A 20587-nucleotide genomic window follows, 5' to 3' on the forward strand; every position below is an offset into this window, starting at 1 on the left:
AATGGCCCCCCACATTCGCCGGGGATCCCTGGTTTCACCTTGGAGATACCCAGTAGGGACCATCTCACAGGGATAACCAGGACGGGTTCCCCAGCGGTCTACAACGCCTCAGGGCAGCAGTGCGCTTTACAAGACACATACACAATGTTCACCTAAGTTATATCGGGTAAATCTGTCACGGGTTTTAACAATTGTGAAAGATGGCCCCCTAGGGGGCAGGTATTGTAAATGGAATATTTAATGTTCGTTGCATTGCAATTTATAACCTAAGATTATCAATATCATGACCCATTAGAGGGTGGACGGTACAAGGAAGTAGGATGATATGCAATCTAGGGGAAACTTGTCAAGGGTTTGAAAAATTGTGAAAGACGGCCCACTAGAGGCATGTATTGCAAAGAGAAAAGGAAAATTCATGTTTATTGCACCGCAATGCATACTTGAGAGCATGAGTAAATCTTTACCCATTGGAGGGTTGGTTGAGTAATAAAACACGTGGATATGCAATTGATAAACCCCTCTCGTTCTATTTTTCTATTTATCTTATATTGTATGGTGGACTGAAAAATCACATTGCACAATCACAATATCATCATCAAAGCTTTATTTCGATATGCAAGATATCATAAAAGCACATACAAAATATAAAAACCACAATTCATAGACATTACATTTTAAAAAGTAGGTTACAATAAAACCATTCGTATTACAATAAATAGTTTAAAAGGCATATTAAACATTAGCAGCTTTGTGAATATTAAAAAGATTCAGCTAAAACTAAGGTCATCTAGTAGCCTTTGATCTAATCAGCCAAGCCCAGCTCAGAAATTTGGCAACCCCACACACTAAGGGGCTCATTAGGATGGCGGACGGACTTGCGTCCGTCCGCCACCCTTGAGGAGGAGGGAACGTCCGCAGGGGCTGCGGCGTTCCCTCCGAGCTGATTAGGATGTGACCGCCAGGGTGGCGGTCACATCCTCTATTTTTAACATTGCGGCGGGTGGAGCTTCAAGCTGCACCCGCCGCAATGTTAAAAATGCATGTGTTGCATTTACATGCACAAAGCGGCAGGCACCGCACGGTGCCTGCTGCTTTGTGTACGCAAATGCAGGGGGGTACCATAGGTACCCCCCATGTGCACCCCCCACCCCCCATTCACACAGGGGGCCCGCAACGGGCCCCCAAAGTGAATGTCCGTATGCTTTTCCATGGCGGAAAAGCCGCCGTGGAAAAGCATATTTACACCAACATCATAATATGGAGGACGGTGTCTCATAGACACCGCCTGCCATGTTATAGCTTTTCCGCCGCGGTCGGAAGCCGACCGCGGCGGAAAAGCGGCGGACGGAATTCCAGACCCACCAGCCATCCTAATTTGGCGGTGGGTCTTTGGAGTCTCCGCCGCGGTTTTTCCGCATCCTCCAGGCCGGCGGACACTTCCGCCGGGCCGGAGGATGCGGAAAAACCGCCATCCTAATGAGGCCCTAAGCTTGTACTAGTGTCAGCCTTGAGTATTCTAAGTGCTGAGGAATAATCCCTGGTTCCAAGCAGTAAACACACGGGTTTAAGCCATTTCTGTCTGGGTTTTGCATAGGCTGGGCATACAAAGAAGACGTGGGCGATATTTTCAGTGACACCTTCACAGATTGGGCAGTCAGATGAAGTTTGGTACGGGGGCTTCCACTTACAGGTATAATCATGGAGGTGAAGATTTCCCAACCTAAACTGAATAAAAAGGGATCTGTCTCTTGGTTTCTTACTAAAATCCAAGTAAGGCTCCAAGCGAGGCTTAGATTTGTGCTGTTTAAACGCTTCAGTCAACCTGCCTTGGTTTGGGTCCCTTAGATCTTGGTCGTCAACCTAATTCCAGTAGGCTCGCTTAATTTCGGCCAATATACATTTTTATATTCACTGTTGTCACTGTTCATATATTTGCACATAACTACTGCACTACAAATACCAGAATGCAAAGCGATATCAAACCAGGATGTGATGTAACATCATGTGATATATTCAAATAGAAGAAATGTTTGAAACGTTTTGCCACCCGTGAGCAAGGTCTGTGGACAGACTGAAACACGTAGGGTTACTTGGATTTGTCGAAAAATGCTGTTGCCTGAGTAAATACTGAGACTGCAACATATATATACCAGTGAGTGCGTGTGGAACATTTCTCTGAGAAGGAATAATATATATATAGATTTCAGGGCATGTAAAGCACGAACGAAGCAGCAGGATTCGGCAAACAGGAAGCAGGACTCCATGCAGTGCAGGGCGCTGAAGAAGGCTATGTGCTGAAATGCATTCGCCACCACTGTGACGTTCCCAATAAAGCATGTTTCCTTTCTTGGATTCCCCTCTGGCCTCTGATTTCTTCGTTGGGAGAGATGTGGCGATATATTTTCTGCGCTGGCCAGGGGTGCAGTACAGAAGACCCTGCTGCGTGAAGTGACCCGGACTTTTTACTGGCATTACGTTGGGTGACAGCGTCTACACGACTCGGGGTACCGAGATGTCCGAAGTCCACCAAGTATTTAAGACCTTCACGAGAGGAGCGAGGTATTTCACCTCCATTAGGGCGCTATATTGTTGTGTGACTGCCCCCTCTCCATTGCGGTCTTAATTTGTTTGGTAGCAGCAGTCCGAGGGTACCCAAGGAGGTGTCCGCGGACTTTGGACTTCATTTGGGGGATACCTGTACCACCTACCTGCACAGAAGGAACATGGCCGCACCAACATGTTTCACTTCTCCCCATGCCACCAACCCAGATACATAAACATGATGTATTTATTTATTTTATTATAACACTTATAAAGCGCGCTATTACCGGTCGGTGTCCTGGCGCTGAAGTGATAATCCCCAGGGAGAGAGTTTTCAGGAACTAGAGGGAAAAGAGCCATGTTTTTAGATCCCTTCTGAATGCCAGCAGATTCTCGTTCTGTTTAAGGGAAAGAGGGAGGGAATTCCACGCCACCTCTGCTCCCCTAACAAAACTCCTTCCACCCCAACGCCCCTTCCTGATCCGGGTCGTTTTAACCAGCCCTAGACTGGCCGACCTAAGTTGTCTACCTGGTCTGTACCATTGAAAGTGATCCTGAAGGAACTGAGGGTCAAGACCGTGTAATGCCTTGAAGACTATACAGAGGGCCTTGAACAGAATCCGCTTCCGCACCGGGAGCCAGTGCAGCTTCTCCAGCTCCTTGGTAACTGAGGAAAACTTGGGCAGTCCCCCAATAAGGCGGGCGGCCGCATTTTGTAGGACCTGAAGTTTATTGAGCACCCCCTGTTGTGACTCGAGGAAGAGACTATTGCAGTAGTCAATGCGTGAAAGTACAAGAGCTGTCACCACCGTCTTTCTGCTTCCCTCTGGTAGGAAGGGGAGAACCTTCCTAATAATTTTCAGGGTCCATTGTATGGAGGAGCTCAGTGCCTTGACTTGGGGTTTGAAGGAGAGTTGGTTGTCAATAATGACACCGAGATTCTTCACCTTCGAAACCGGGCAAGGTGGCGGTCCCATGTCAGTAGGCCACCAGCTGGGGCCCCAAAGACTGGTGTTTGACCCAAAGATAAGCACCTCAGTCTTGGAGGAGTTCAGTTTTAAACAGCTTTTAGCCATCCAGGAACTGACTGCTGACATACAGTCCTGAAACCTGACTGCCACACCCACCTCTGTCCCCGGGAGCACCGAGACCACAATCTGGGTGTCGTCTGCGTAAGATGTTAACTCAAATCCAAATGATCTGATCACTGGGGCAAGGGAGGATACATAGATATTGAATAAAGTGGGGCTTAGGGAAGAGCCCTGCGGGACCCCCCCTGGGAGTTGGAAAGGTCTTGATTCGAACTCCTCCATCGCCACCACTTGTACCCGGTCTGTTAAAAAGGCTTTCAAGATGTTAAGTGCTTGACCCTGGACCCCGCAGCCCTCCAATCGATCCACCAGCAAAGCATGGTGGACCGTGTCGAAGGCCGCCGACAGGTCCAAAAGGATCAGCACTGCCTGGCCCCCTTCATCAAGCACCTTCCGGACCTCCTCTATGGATTTTATAAGAGCGGTCTCTGTGCTGTGACCCTCCCTGAACCCATGTTGAGCTGGGTCTAGGCCCTTGGAGTTACGCAGGAAAGAACAGAGCTGGGAATTCATGATTTTCTCAACCAGCTTGGCTGGCAGTGGCAACCTGGAAATTGGCCTATAGCTGTTGGGGTCTGCAATATCAAGGGAGGGCTTTTTAAGAAGTGGGCGGATTGAGGCCCGCTTCCATAGTTTAGGGAAATCCCCTCTCTCAAACATTAGATTATAAATGCTGGCCAAGTAGTCCGCAATAGGAACTGCTGCTAGCTTTGCGATTGAGGTCGGGCAGGGATCCTGAGGTGTGCCCGATTTAGTGGCCAACAGAAGTTTCAATACCTCATCTGCCCCGACTGGCTCAAAGATCGAGAATTTAGCCCCCGGGGGTCCAATCGGAGTATTCCCATGGGGCATCTCTAAGAGACTCTGGGCCACCAAAGGTTCAAGAGAGGTAAAAATCACTTGAACTTTGCTCAGAAAAAAACTAGTGATTCGCAAAGTTCTATATTAGGTGGCACGGTCACGGATTTAGGAGAGGCCAGACTAGCCACTGTCTCGAAGAGTTCCTTAGATGAATTTTTGGCATTCTCAATACGATCCGTGAAGTAGACACTCTTGGCTTTCCCAATATTGTCTTTATAGGCCCTTTGACACATTTTCAGTCTCTCTTTGTCAGGCTCGGAATAATTAGCTCGCCAAAGACGTTCTAATTTTTTGCATGCTACTTTGGCCTCTCTGAGCGCGTCAGTGTACCAGGGAGCTGATGGAATCAGCCTAGTGGGTCTACATCTCTTAGGAGGAGCCAACTTGTGACAGGCCCCATCAATCCACTCCGTATACTTGGCGGTGGCTGTGTTTACGTCCGCCGGCAGGGCCGGGCCAGAAGCCAGGAGCAGCTCCTCCAAAGCTGTCCCATCGATGTTTTTCCAAGCCCTACACATCCTACTTACTTGCCCCTCACCTAGAGATGACTTAATCCGTGGGCAGAGGATGGAAAACAGCACCACTTGATGGTCAGTCCAGGGCAGAGGTTCAGCATTAGAAAATACCAGATCAGGATTGCTGGAAAATATCCCATCTAGTGTATGGCCAGCCTGATGGGTTGGCCTTACTACCGACTGGATCAGACCTGCCGCAGACATCACATCAGCTAAGGCCATAGTGTCGGCATCAATGGTGTCTTCTAAGTAAAAATTAAAATTGCCCAGAACGGTATAAGAGTTGGCACAAAGGGCTTCCTCTAAGATACTACCAACTGTATCCAGAAAACGGGACTTCGTCCCAGGGGGTCTGTAAAGGAGGCAGCCTTTAAACGAGCAATGGTTAGAAAGATCCAATTTAAACCCCAAGGCCTCACATGCCCCGGAGGTAGCTGGAAAGAAATGTCCTTGAATGGATGCCTGATAGATAATAGCCAGACCTCCACCCCTCTTCCCTGGTCTGTCCAGGACAAAGTGGAGGTAATTTGGCGGTGTGGCCTTCACCAAGTCGGGACCAGATGCAGCATCCGTCCAGGTCTCAGTGATAAAAGCTATTTGTGCATTCAAATCAAGAATCAACTCAGCACATTCCACAATATGCTTTACCAACGATCTAACATTGATCAAAATACAGTTAAAAGTTTGGTTTCCTCAACTCTCCTTAGTAGTAGGAGTACGAGTATAGGCCTTGATTTTTCCCCCAGTAAAGGAGGAAAATTCATTTTACATGTATTCTGGGAGTTGTAGTTGGGACATTTGTGCAACGATCAACAAGTGTGCTGAGTCATTTCGTTTGGGGGTAGAGGAGATTTCAGGGCATGTAAAGCACGAACGAAGCAGCAGGATTTGGCAAACAGGAAGCAGGACTCCATGCAGTGCAGGGCGCTGAAGAACGCTATGTGCTGAAATGCATTCACCGCCACTGTGATGTTTCAAATAGAGCGTGTTTCCTTTCTTGGATTCCCCTCTGGCCTCTGATTTCTTCGTTGGGAGAGATGTGGCGATATATATATATATATATATATATATATATATATATATATATATATATATATATATATATATATATATATATATATATATATATATATATATATATATATATATATATATATATATATATATATATATATATATATATATATATATATATATATATATATATATATATATAATATATATATATATTACTGGCGTTGACTAACCCTGAAAATAAAGTTTTTATTGACAAGAGCCGTTTGGAGATCGAATTGAAATTAAAAAAACAGGAGGAGACAATCAAGGCGAGAAAAGTGTTTAAATTTGCTCGTGATGAGAACGAATATGAGCTTGGCCAGGTGTTTACGTTTGCCCGGAAACACGATTTCGTAAAAAAGCAGAGAGGCACAAGGGTGCTACAAACAACAGCACAGGATCCAACTAGTGCTTCTAATGTTCTATACGTTTCCGTCTCTGATGGGAGCACAATAGCAAGTGAAACAGAGACTGGTGGTAGTGGCTCTGATTCTGGCAGTGCGTCAACCTTGGGCCCCCTCACATATGCGGAGGAAATGGATTTCATAAGGGAGCAGAGAAAACTTTCCCTCCGACCAAGGATTCCAAATCCTCAGCAAACAGGCGGAGAAATCGTAAAAGGCTCCAAAGGCGCAAATGCTCCAAACAAAGGGAGAGGGCAGTTTTACAAAAAGAAAACATGGCAGAATTTAGTGACAACACCAATAACACCATCATCAATTTAACCAACACCGAGCTGAATGTGGCTGAGATGCAATTACTTACACTTGGATTGAGTTTTTGTCCAGAAAGTAACTTCAACTTTGCAGAAACCAGAGTAGACGTTTACAAATTCATTCGTAAACTCAATCGGTTCCAAAGATCGATTCAACACCGACTGTTTTAACTGTGCGGCAGATACCACTAATGAAATCTTTACATTCTCTCCGCACCAACTCAACAAATTCACAGGAACACATGATGGATACACAGCTAATAGCTGAGTCAGAGGGATCAGTGTCTCTGCACCAAGCAACAGCCCATTCAAGGCACCCTCCAGATTTGTGCCTGTAATGCCGCGAGGCGCACTGGACATCTTTCACGACCGCATCACAGAGGAGCTTAGGTGTTTATATCGCAGGACCAACAAAAGTTACCATCAAACAAAATCGATAAATAATCGACAGTATTTCCAATTGATGGAAAAACTCAAAACTAACAATTCAATAGTGATCAACAACTCAGACAAAGGAGGTAACCTGGTTCTATGGGATAAAACAGCCTACAAAGAAGAGTCCTACAGGCATTTGAATGATGGACAATGTTATGAACTATCTAATGGGGTTGCAGTCAACAAAGTCAGTAAGGATTACAAAGAGCAACTGACTAAGTGGAAAAGGGAAGGCCTTATTACAAAGGAAGAATTCGGTTTTCTATTTAAGGAATTCCCAGTATTACCAACTTTTTACTTAATCCCAAAAGTTCACAAACAGATAACGCCTGTCCCAGGGCGGCCCATAATTTCGGACAGAGAGAGTGTGTTTGAAAACACGTCAAGATATGTTGACTATTATTTGCAAGAGCATGTGACAACTTTGCTAATATATCTAAAAGATACAAAGGCCTTCCTCCACAAACTAAGTACTATTAAGTGGTGTAGCGATTATTTGCTCATGACGTTCGACATAACATCGCTCTACACGAGCATTAGACACGATCAAGGTTTTACAGCAGCTGAACACTTTCTATCTAATTGATGTATATCTATGTACAAACACAATGCTATGCTTATCGATATGATGCGGTGGTGTCTTCACAACAATCTGTTTCTGTTTGAAGGAAAGGTGTTTAAACAACTACAGGGTGTAGCTATGGGTGTATGCTTCTCCCCCAGTTATGCGTGTCTACACGTGGGCTGGTGGGAGAAGCATGTACTCATGGAAGAGCATAAACAGTTGTTTGACCAGCATGTGGCACACTTCTGGAGATATATTGATGACATTTTTATAGTCTGGAAGGGTACTGAACTGCAAGCCCTGGACTTTGTTATTACCATCAATATAAATCAATTGAATTTGCATTTTACAGCGCACATTGATACCAGCTCGGTGAATTTTGTAGACATTAATGTGTACATTCAAAATAACATGTTGGAGACACAGTTGTATCGCAAGCCCACAGCGGGCAACGCGCTATTACACGCAAGCAGTTTCCATCCTCCTCATACGATCGTGAGTTTACCGTATGGTGAATTCTTGAGGATTCGCAGAGCATGCAGCACACCAGAAGCTTTATCAACAGCACAAAACATGGCCAGAGACAGATTTTTACAAAGAGGATATGGAGCCAAATTATTGGACTCCGCTCTTAGTAAAGCCAATTCCCGCGATAGATCTGAGTTACTGTAAATACAGGCCACTAATTTGATTAGAGACAGTGAGTCCAGCATCAGTGAGCGGCAGGACGATGTCTCCTCACCAGATGCATCTATGACATGCAGGTTTATCACAACATACAGTAGGGAAGCAAAATCAATCCAACAAATTATTAATGCGCAATGGCCTATAGTACAAACTGACACTGTCTTATCACCATCGTTACCTGTGAGGCCTAACTTCACATATAGGAAAGCGCGTTCCATGCGTTGTGAATTAGTAAGAACCAGTCCCGAATGTGATGTTCCAATTGGTTGGCTACGGTGCCAGCAAAGGCTTTTATAAATGCAGTACATGCCAGGCATGTAAGTTTGGCAAAAACACCAAAACATACAGTAGCCCTTTCTCAGATACTCCGATCAGGATGAATGGCCATTTCACCTGTCGTACTGACCATGCTGTGTACATACTTCAGTGTGCCTGCGGATTGACTCATGTGGGGAGCACTAAACTTCCGGCGCATCAAAGAATATTGCAACATCTGCGGGCGGTCGTTAATAGTGATCCCACATATCCTGTGTCCTGACATGTGAAAAGTGAGCATGCGAACAATCTGAATGTTCTCACATATATCGTCATTGATTGTGTTCCCCCTAACAAACGGGGGGGCAACAGAGAGAAAAAACTCCGACAATTAGAGACGAAATATATTATCGAGCTAGATACTAAGTCACCGAGGGGTTTGAATTTATGCGAAGAATTGCACCATTACCTCTAACTAGTCGATCATTACACTGTCTGTACAGTTCCGTAGTGAACAGGTTTTTGATGATGTGATTGGTATTTCCTGGTTTCTTGATGTCTCCTTCAGCTTCACGCTAGTCAACATACATATACCTGTGTTTATCAGTCCAACAATATTTTGCACCGTTAAGAGTTTTCGGTATTAGGCCTAATGCCGTCTTTCCCTCTCTCCAAGGAGAGTTTATTTGTATCGTTTGACACTTTTTTTAATTGCACGTGCACTTTTTGAACACTGCTTTCACAAGTACATTATCAGTCATATGCTCTATAGGTTGTAATCACTGCCTTAATCATGCGGACACTTGGCATAAAACTGTTCCTCTGCCGACAGGCACATATAGATCAATGTGAATCAAATTGAGCACTACGAAGAAGGCATGGTGTAATTTGCGCCTTTTTCAAATATGTTATTTAGTGTGCCATTTGACTGTTTCTAGTTCATTTATTATTCATGAAATTTCAGCTATTTGGAGCCTCTGCCCCCCTATTTGTTTATGATGGTCCCAAGTCAGGGAGTAACAGGTTCAAGCCTCTTCTGCATTTGAGCAATCATAAAAAAAGCAAATAATGAGATTAACTAATGTATAATGATGACTTCAGAGTCTCACAATGAGTCACCTATGGCCGCATATAGGCTTTATTTAAATAGAGGAAAAAAAACACATGATCAATTGAACAGGCGGAAAACCAGTCTGCAGATTATATATATGTACTCGTATTTGTACTTTTTATTTTTTTTGCGTTTGCGCATTTAGGGTATTATAACATTTTGTATGTTCGCAACGCAATTACAGTTGACAAACAGATAACAATTGTATGGTGATGTATAAAGTTGATTACCATAGCATAGAGTTGAAAATGAAATATTTCAATTTGTGACTGTTGACTGTCGTGTAACTAAATTTTTGTAGTTTGACATAGCAGTGTTTCTTCACTTGTACCTACACTTGTAGTTTTTGCTAAAGCACGTGATCACCACACAGGTGTATATAATTCAGTTAGTCCAGCTACGCATTTATGTGAGCAAGGCCACGCTGTTGGCTGAAACACGTCATCCCGCCCTGCATGCGCTGATGGAAGAAAAATAAAGAATTATGAAACATTTCTGCCTGCAGTCGATTGAATTTTAAGTGTCCGTTTCTCGATGTATGGTGAGCCTATGCACCAGGAGTGGTAATTAAATGTATATACTTTGGAGCTGGAATATTTACGCGGCGACCCATGCCGCGGAAGGAGCACCACCCTGAAAGAACCAGGGGCCATGCGGTCTTGACTACGGGCCGAGAACATGGGACAGCAGCATATGGATTCTGCACGAATTCCACACCGCGAGGCCCATCTGTGGTCTTGAAATGTTACCGACTGAACATTAGCGCGACGTGAGGCACTACAAGTCCCATAAGTCCCATCCAGGGCGTGCATCTAAGCAAGAAGGGGTGTGGTGCCTCAAGCGCTCCTTCATAACTGCCTAAGCCTCTGAAGAGAAGTGGGGACACTTCGAAACGCGTCAGGCATCCAAGGCAGTTTGAACAGTTAAAGGATATCGCTGTGCTGGAGGCGTGCTTACCATTTAAGGCTCCTTGTGGGCAGCTGAGGTCCGGGTGCTCCTTTGTACGTTGGGTACTTTGGAGCTGGAATATTTACGCGGCGACCCATGCCGCGGAAGGAGCACCACCCTGAAAGAACCAGGGGCCATGCGGTCTTGACTACGGGCCGAGAACATGAGACAGCAGCATATGGATTCTGCACGAATTCCACACCGCAAGGCCCATCTGTGGGCTTGAAATGTTACCGACTGAACATTAGCGCGTCGTGAGGCACTACAAGTCCCATAAGTCCCATCCAGGGCGTGCATCTAAGCAAGAAGGGGTGTGGTGCCTCAAGCGCTCCTTCATAACTGCCAAAGCCTCTGAAGAGAAGAGGGGACACTTCGAAACGCGTCAGGCATCCAAGGCAGTTTGAACAGTTAAAGGATATCGCTGTGCTGGAGGCATGCTTACTATTTAAGGCTCCTTGTGGGCAGCTGAGGTCCGGGTGCTCCTTTGTATGTTGGGTACTTTGGAGCTGGAATATATATATATATATATATCAAAATACAGTGTGCTCCTTCTGTCTCTCCCTGCCCGAAGCAGGCTGATCGCTGGTTACCGGCAGAGCGTGCAGGCGATCAAATTCTTCCAGAAATCCAATAAGCGATCACTCGAGAGTTTATTTCACCACCAGATGATTTATTTTCAGTTACGTGTTTCGTCTGGCACAGCAGGCTTGCTCACACTTGTATAGTGAGAGCGATTAGAATGTCTTTTGAATGATTTTTTTTTTTTTGAAGACCTTTATTTGCATCATTAGGATAAACATGCGTGGGCCTACAACCAATCCGGCCGGCCACAAGTCAAAGACGATCAAGAATCAAAATAAGCGACACAAGGCCAGTTGGCAGGCAAGCAAACATAATTAAACAATGCTAGAAATGGGATAAGCGGCGATAACGGCCCAATATCAGGATCAATGAGGTCTATTTTATGATAAGGGGACAAGGCTCATGGCTGACTCACAAATACGGAAAAACCCAGAAACAGGAATACACCCATGCCAAAACGAAAGGAGGGGGGGGGGTGGGGGGGGAGGAGGATGCAAGGGCACGAGTCGACCGTAGCACAAAACAAATGCAAAATATAGTGGAGAAGCATACAAGTGCTACCAAGATCTCATGTCCCCCACCCAATAACACGCTAACAGAGGCAAGGGGAGCGGATAAACTGTACGAACCGAACCCACTTCTCTCAATACGAGCCTGGGAAAAAAGGGGGAGGGGGAAAGGGGGGGGGAAAGGGGGGGAAAGGGGAAAGGGGAAGGGAAAGGGGGGAAAAAATAGGGGGGAAACAAAGGGGAGGAAACCAAAAAGGGACAGAAAAGGGGGGAGAGGAAAGGAGAAAGAGCAAAGTAAAGAAATATAAAAGGAGAAACACAATCGTGCAAGATGGGCGCCACCCCGGGCCAGGCAACCCGCGGCTAATAGTACAGAAGAAAGTGGAGAGCTGGCGAAAAGAAGGGTATGGCTGTCGCGACGTAGCATCGAAACCGATAAAAGTGGCATAACAACAGACCCCAACCCACTCATGCCTGAGAAGCGAGGACAGGAGAGGCCCCGCTATAAAGGGATAGAAAAGGGCCATAGAACCAAAAGAAAACATCTGAAAGACCCCGCCCACCCGTCCCACCCCGCACCCCTGCAGAAGGCTATGGCCTACCCTCCAAACAGCGTGCCTGTCGCCCTAATCCGAAACCCGAAATATAGTGAAAAAAGAAAGTAGAGGAAGAAGACAAAAAGAGGAGGAGAGGAAATATAAAACAAAAATAAGATGTGAGGGAGGAGCCAGAGGATATGAGCAAACACATTCGACTACGACCCTCCCCCGACCAACGAATGAATAAGTATCAAATCAATACTACACCTTCACATACAGCAAAAACCACAGGGAGGGGGAGGAGGAAGAGATTGTAACGTTTCACCGTGTCGGGAGTACAAACATCAGTGCAACGGGCAGGTAAACCAGCAAACTATCATGTCGTGCAACTCACCCCCAACCCTTCCTAACCACGAAACCAACCCAATAAAGGATAATGTGGAGCGGACCACCCAGCGCAAAATAATCGTAATGTTGTCCAGAGTCACTGCAGTGATATAAATCAGGGAGAGCCTTCGTACGGAGGGAATACAAAAAGTCAATAAAGCAAGTCAATTGTAGCAGTAACGACAGGGCAAGCAAAGGCAAGCCGGAGTCCAGGTGCGCAGTTCGACAATACAAAGGTACCCCTCCAGGACAAAAGTTCGAATCCAACGAAGCGGGAGCAAACAGCGGCCCGCCATAAGTCCCAGGTACCCGGGAAGGAGCAGATCTCCGCATCGTGTGGAAGTCCTCGAAATCCAGGCGGCGAGGAAGCAGAGGGTCAAAAGTCACCGGCCCATCAAGCGGCCGAAGAACAACAACAGCAACTCCTGGCGCAGCCGAAGGGGGCGAAACAATGGCGGCATCAGGACGATAGGGGTGCATGAAAGAGCGGCGGCCCAAAATGGCGGCGAGCCGCATGGGGTCGGTAGAGGCACCGGGGGTCAAGACAGCGTACAATGACATCAAGGCGTCCAGGACATCTCCGGGCGTGGGCGCTCGAGTACACACCCAGGCCTCCGCACAATCCGGCCGGTAAGGAGCGTCGGTGCAGAGCGGAGCACCCCCCGCGTTGTCGGTAGCCATCTTGTGAGTTTCGCCTCCCCACACTCCACCGTGGGCCCCCAAACAGTTCCCAAATGTAGGACTTTACAGACCTCCGGAGGCTCCCGCCCGATGGGGGGGGGTCCCCCTCCGAACAGTGGCAGGCCCCACAGGCGAGAGCCAGGCGAGAGCCAGGCGCGGGGTTCAGGGCCACCGGACAGGACAAAGGCGAAGGGACCCCTTCACACGGTCAGCCCCCAACACATCTCGTCCCCCTCCAGCCGCACGGCCCAGTCATCGGGGCCGGTTCAGGATCTCCGGGGCACACGCACAACGGTTCCCACCAGTGGCTCACTCTCGCAGCCGGGGCCGGCAATCTCTTCTCCGCCGGTCGGGTCCCGCAGGCGAGGTCCCGGTCTCGAGTGCGCGGAGGCCCCAATCTCACCGAGGGCACAGCTGCGGACCCACAGCACACAGGAACCTCCGGACCAGACGGTGAGTAAGAGTGGGTCTTTAAATTTCAAATTCTGTATTGAAGTATCGCCGCAGTGCAGGATATATTGCAGGATAGTCGAGGTTAGCCGGAGGGCCGACGGAGCCGAGCTAAAAGGCGGCCATTACGTCCTCGAGCTAGGCTCCTCCCATTTTTAATGATTTTAACTGTTTTTATCACCTAATATTTGTACACCATTTTTATAAAATAAATACTTGACATTTTTGCATATACTAGGGTTCAGTGTTATGAGACAGAGAGAGTGTTAGGTTGAATCTATGGTGTGAATATATAAGTAAAGCTTTGGAAATTGGTTTGTAGAGGATAACTCTGGGGATGTGGTGGGCAATGGGGCTTAATAAGCTTTAGAAGCGGGGGCACCGTGTGCACCCTCCTTTTTAGAAAAATGCTCCTGAGTCCTGGCCCACCTGGGGACTATATTCAAACCAAGTGCAGTGCCCACTGTTTTTTTTTATTTAAAAAAACATTTGCCCGGATTTGCAGTCATTCCCAGATTAGATTATGCATCTAGGCCCTACACCCAACACCCCGTAGAAGGTCAACCACCCACTTTGCATTGGCTGAAGGCAGGGCCTGGCCATAGCCAGTGCGTCATTGCTGGCCAATACCCCACAGTTGAGCAACCCTCCTCTGATACCTATGCCTCATTTTATTTTTATTTTTTTCTCTGTACTGCGTTTCTCCTGTGGGACCACACGGGAGGGCCACACTGGGTCCCTCAACAGTTCTGCTGTACCTTATGGGGGTTTGCTGGCTTCCAAGTCATACCACTGGACCCGCACTAATCAAATTCAAAAAGCTTTATTCGAAATGTAAAAACAATTCATAAAAGCATATACAACAATCACATTCATTAAAAATTCATCGTAAGTACAAGTAATAATTTAAGAACAGGAAGTCAGGTAATTAAATTTAGTCTAGCTGGTTTCTTAGAACTTAGCACGGGTTTCGATAAGAGCATATAATAATTAAAGAATTAATTCTTCGTGGAAGCAGCTAATATTCGAAAAACATAGAAAAGGTTGATCTGCATTTTCCCTCCAGTGGTTATACTTTCCTTTAGAATTGCGTATTTGCATACGGTAGGCATTCACAATACTACCCTTGCGTCGTGTTCACCCTTAATAGGGGCAAGTTAATAGCGCATTCCATGTTTAAATATGTTGTGCGCTGGGGGAAAGCAGTTATGTGCGGAGGCATAGGGTTTTCTAACCATCACGTATTTAAAATTGTACCCTACCTCTGGTCTTAAGGGGGGTATGTATGGCACTCTGGGATAAAAATCATGTAAATCCCAAATCGATATTGGGCCATCGTCTTTTTGTGGCTGCCAGGATCATAGGTACGGGACAACATGTCTAAATCTAAATTTTACCAACACTAAATCACCAGGGATGTCTTTTGGGAGGGAGCCTAACCAGCCCACCCTTCTAACACACATTATTGTTCCATTCAAATCCGATGGCAAGGGTCTGTTTTTTGATAGCCAGGAGGTTACTTTATTTAGTAGGTCGTGTTGCCTTTCGGATTTCCCATGTTTGAGTGGTGGTACTCCAGAGAGCGCACACACACGTATGGAACGGCCTCAGGTGGGAGGTGTATCGGAGGTGCCTTCTCGTCTCTAGCAATAGTATGCTGGGGTGATACCGATTTGGGGGCGATCATAGGGGTTATTTTATTGGGGGCTAGTTGGAGAGTATTAAAATTGTTACATAGTGTAAGTTGCGTTGGCACTATGGGGGCAACAGGAGATTAATGACGATTAGTTATTTCGGTGATTTTAGCGGGAATTAAGTCAATCTTAATCAATTCCTCTATTTCCAGCAACTTATTCTCCAAGGTATTTATCTTCTCCAACAGTGGCGATATAAGAGATTTAAGCAATGGTTCAATCAGGGATGTTAGAGCCAATTGAAGAGGGGATGCTAAACTATCTAATTCTTCTGCAACCTCTGGGATCAAGGGGGGGTTAGTGACAGTCAGTGGCGAGCTTAAGTGCAATTCTTGTACCTTTAGGTCATTCTCATTATATTGCGCCTTGTCACTTTTGCAGTTAACGGGTGAGGTCTGTGTAGGCGCTGCGCTTAGAGTGTTAACTTTAGTATCTAATGGGGTGGAATCCTGCGCAGAATCATTGTAGAGCGAAGAACTAAGGCTTTTAGCCGTACGGGGAGAAGCACTATCTAATTTAGGTCTCCAATCTATTTGGGCATACCTGGTATTACACAGATTATTAAGTTCCTTTAGCAGTGAGTAGTTTTGCGAGATACCTGATGTTTCTAAGGGAGATTTTTCACTGGGGGTACTAGCTGTCGCCTGCCGAAAAAAGTTCACATCTGAATCAGTGGGTGTAGGCCATGGTATCCTGGTTAAATGGTGGTCTTGAGTATCATTACACAAACCCCTCTGGTTGATAGAATTTTTGGAGGGCCCTTTCTGAGTCATGGTTCCGTTCAGTTGGATAGGGGTAATATGTGTCCTCAACACGGGGCAAGAGTTTGGAGTTTACAACTACGTGTCCATTAGATGTAAGGAAGCATACGATAGTTCATCTCACTTTACCTCCTCCGGTACGGAATGCAATGGGGGTGGCCCGTCCCGTCCTCCTCGGCCCTCCTCGGGCCACAGAGGGCCCGCCCTTTGCCCGGGCTTAGCCCGCGCTGAGTCACGCGCGCATTCCGCGTGCGCGTTGGGGTTACCCAAAGTTAAGGAGGAGACACAGGAGGGGGCGGGAAGAGGACCAGCTGCGGCCGATCAGCGCCGCTGAGCAGGCTGGTCCTCGCAGTCCCGCCTCTGTCCTGAGTGTAGGGCGGGTGATTCCTGGCTGCTCCACAGTCCTTGGGGTCCAGGCAGAGTCTGACAACCACAGCAAAGTTCAATGACCCACGAGCGGCCCCCGCGAAGCGGGGGCCGCGAGAGGTGGCGAAGTGGCCGGCAAAGCAAAAGAAACGGCAGGATCCGCCGCAGCAACAACCCTCCTACGTGTCCCGGTAAGGCTCCTCCAAGGAACACTCTCTGCACAGTCTTTTTATGCAGGAGGGGGCAGGAAGAGGACCAGCTGCGGCCGATCAGCGCCGCTGAGCAGGCTGGTCCTCGCAGTCCCGCCTCTGTCCTGAGTGTAGGGCGGGTGATTCCTGGCTGCTCCACAGTCCTTGGGGTCCAGGCAGAGTCCGACAACCACAGCAAAGTTCAATGACCCACGAGCGGCCCCCGCAAGAGGTGGCGAAGTGGCCGGCAAAGCAAAAGAAACGGCGGGATCCGCCGCAGCAACAACCCTCCCACGTGTCCCGGTAAGGCTCCTCCCGCACTATGAATTTCTTTTTTTATTTGAATCCATAGGGGTCTCTGTGGGACCCCTTCCACAAGGGCTATGATTCAGGGTACTCTTACCGTGCTGCCGTACAACTTATTTGTTCATTTAGTTCATGATACAGGAACCAAGCCCTGTGTCCTGTAATAACAGTTGCAACGTTTCTGTTGATGCTGCAGCCAGTGAATCAGATTGCTTGGTACCATAGGACTGGTACCTGTCCCGCAGTACTATTTTGGCAGATGGGAAAAAAGCACTCTTGGCCAATAAGAATGCTCTTTTTTTAAATTTGGCAATACTCCCGCAAGACCAACTGCCCAGTTATAACTATCTTCTGAATCCAAATTTATGAAACACAGCTGAACAGATTTACACCAAGTCTCCTAAAGCATGCTTTTTGAGTAAAGATTTAGGGTTCTGCCAATATTGGTGTAATACTGTTCATCCAGTTTTAAAAAATCTTCCTAAAAGTTCTATTGGAAATTGCATTGTAAAACATGTGACATCCCTTTTTCTTGGCCTTGCTTGAGGCTCTCCCTGAAACTTTCAAAGGAGTTATGGTGGATTTTTTTTTTGTTTGTAAAGTTTCATTTTACCTTACTGCACAACGTATCCTGCTTTTGAATAAAAGCCCTTTACAAAATAAAAGAAATACCTTTAAAAATGCTATGGCATAAACCATATATGTACATGCACAGAGAGTAATATGCTATTTATAAGAAGACACCCTGCTCCACTGTAATGGCTCCCTTCAACCCTTCCATAGTGCTTCCAGCTGTCACTGTTATCTGGAGAGGCTCAGTAGTGAAGCAAGGATTCAAGCTAGCGTGGCTGGTGAGGGGTTTTACCCCATAAACCGGTTCCAGGATGCTTGTTTTCGGTCCTGGTAAGACCTGGCTTGGCAGTTCGGGCTGGACTGTTCCCTAAACGCACAGGGTCAAGACTGATTTGCATATAGCTGGGTCTGAACTGGGGTGGCCAAGTGAGCTAAAGAACGATGATGAATTCAACCCAGATCTGTGACTAGGGTGAGTGTCTGAAAAGTTTCAGAGCTCCGTCCATCACCTCCTTGTGTTTGCTTTGTTCACCCTAAGCTGGCAGGGTATGCCCAAACGTGGATCCCTTGCTCACTTTGCCACTGGACATAAGGTAGCCCGGCTAATGAGGGGTGTTACCCTGAAACTGGTCCAAGGATGCTTGTTTGCGGTCCAGGGAAGACCTGGCTTGACAGTTTGGGCTGGACTGTTCCCATGAGGCACAGGGTCAAGACTGATTTGCATATAGCTGGGTCTGAACTGGGCTTAGGAAGCCAGCTGAAGAACGATGATTGATTCAACCCTGATCTGTGACTGGGTGTGAATGTCTGAAAAGTCTCAGCGCTCCGTCCATCATTTCCTTGTGTTTGATTTAAATTTAATTATGCAACATAATAACCATGTGATTGTAAAAATTAAGTTCAGATTCTTAGAAAATCGGAATTCCAGGAGCTCTACTCAAGATAATAAGGTGGCTATGGGCTACAAATGGCTACTATAGAACTTCCGCTTTTTCCAGCATTTGAAAGTTTGTCTTTCTGTCACTCCTACTTTAATTTAGACCATTGGTACGTGAAATGTTCTAATAGCGTTATTGTAAGTCATGGCTACAATTGGTGAGAGGACCATTATTGACTTGTGTGGCGAACGGCAATGGACTATAATGATATATCATGTATTTAGAGATAGCTTTATTTGATTATTTAAAATATTATTATTGTTATATTTAGTATTGGCAGTATCATTATCACTGTCATTGCTACTATATTTCGAATTTATTTACATTGCTATTTCAGTTCACCAACCTAAAATGCAACTATGCTTTTATCAAACCTGTGTTAAGGAGAATCCAGAGTGTGGATGGAATGGATCTGCAGAAGATCACTTTTCCTTTAAAGTAACATATATTATAGAACTGGTAGGTGTACAATATACAGGCTGTGGTATGGATTTGTTTGATCTGATGTTTTGTGACTGTTGAAAGCCTGACAGAAAGCATAATTTTCCCAAAATCTCACAGGAATTTACAAGTTCTGAACTCCAATGTCAGGCGCGATTTGATGTCGCTATAATGTAAAAACACAAAAAAACTGTTGTACTTCCTCACTCTTTGATGTTTTCTTTTTTTCAGAAAGCTGGATGCCTTTATCTATGATGCTGCAGTACTGAACTACATGGCTGGGAGAGATGAGGGCTGCAAACTTGTAACAATAGGCAGCGGCTACATCTTCGCTACTACAGGGTATGGAATAGCGCTCCATAAGGGATCACCCTGGAAGCGGCCTATTGATCTAGCTCTCCTTCAGTTTGTTGGTGACGGTAAGGCAAATGTTTTACACTTGTTTTCCATCTTAAAATTATTGTATGGCACGAGTTCCACTACTTTTCACACAGGTAAAAGTTCTTACTTTTATTTTTGGGCAGAGTCCGAAAGAGTATTTTCCGAGATAAAATGCCCTGTCAGACCGTTTTAGTCATTTATATGGATCATTGTTTTGCAATACGGAAAGTTTGAGGAAACCCATTTCTTTTTCATATTACAAATAAAATGCATACATTTCTGTACAGTTAATAATGTTACAGTGCATGGGATTCTGTAATCCCTGTATAAATGTCAAACTCTAATTTCTTTATAATTAGCGACATGTGACTGACCCAGTTGCTGAATATGAAGAAAAGAATTACAAAGTTGACTTTTATGATTAGTACAGTTGTGTTCTGACAGCACAGTTCTTGCTGACAGAGCCAGTAGTGAAGGTGAAAGGCAAGTCAGGTCACAGAACCTAATTGAAGCAGGCAACAAAAACACATAACTTTGCTTTTCTTCTGCTGTAATTTTCTAGTTTATAGTCTCAAGCAGAGAGAACATATATATGTTTCATTCCTTTGATAGCTAGAGAAAAGATAGAATCTTTCTGCATTTTTCTACACATTCTGAGCTACTACAGGTTTATTAAAAAAACTGATTTGTATTGAACTGTTTCTAAGATTTGGTTGAAACAGGTTTGCAAATTTGCTCTCTCTTTCATATTTAATCTACTAGAATGGGTGGAGGAAAAAAATATTATTCCTTATTAGCAGGAAGAGTTTGGAGCTGGTCACTCGATCTTACACAAAACAACAGTAATCCATCTCATCGTGGAAAAATATGTGAAATAAAGAGGGATGCCTGTCTATGCAGCCTTCATACATTTTTCAACTGCTTTTGACCGCGTGGACAGACCGACCCTCTGGAAAAAATGAAGTGCTTTGGGAATACCAGGGGGTCTTCTAAATCTTCTTATTGCTCTTC

General features: G+C 45.8%; 1 protein-coding gene across 1 annotated transcript in view; it reads left to right on the forward strand.

The window, feature by feature from the left end:
* The window catches only part of GRIN2A (glutamate ionotropic receptor NMDA type subunit 2A), a 1523775-nt gene that overhangs the window by 1460195 nt on the left and 42993 nt on the right, over positions 1 to 20587 (forward strand). Inside the window, exon 10 of the mRNA XM_078663104.1 lies at positions 19427 to 19614. Within this exon, the coding sequence (XP_078519230.1) occupies positions 19427 to 19614 (188 nt within the window). The remainder of the gene's footprint in view (positions 1 to 19426; positions 19615 to 20587) is intronic.

This window comes from Lissotriton helveticus, chromosome 10 (assembly GCF_964261635.1).
Source record: "Lissotriton helveticus chromosome 10, aLisHel1.1, whole genome shotgun sequence".
In the NCBI taxonomy this organism is placed as follows: domain Eukaryota; kingdom Metazoa; phylum Chordata; class Amphibia; order Caudata; family Salamandridae; genus Lissotriton; species Lissotriton helveticus.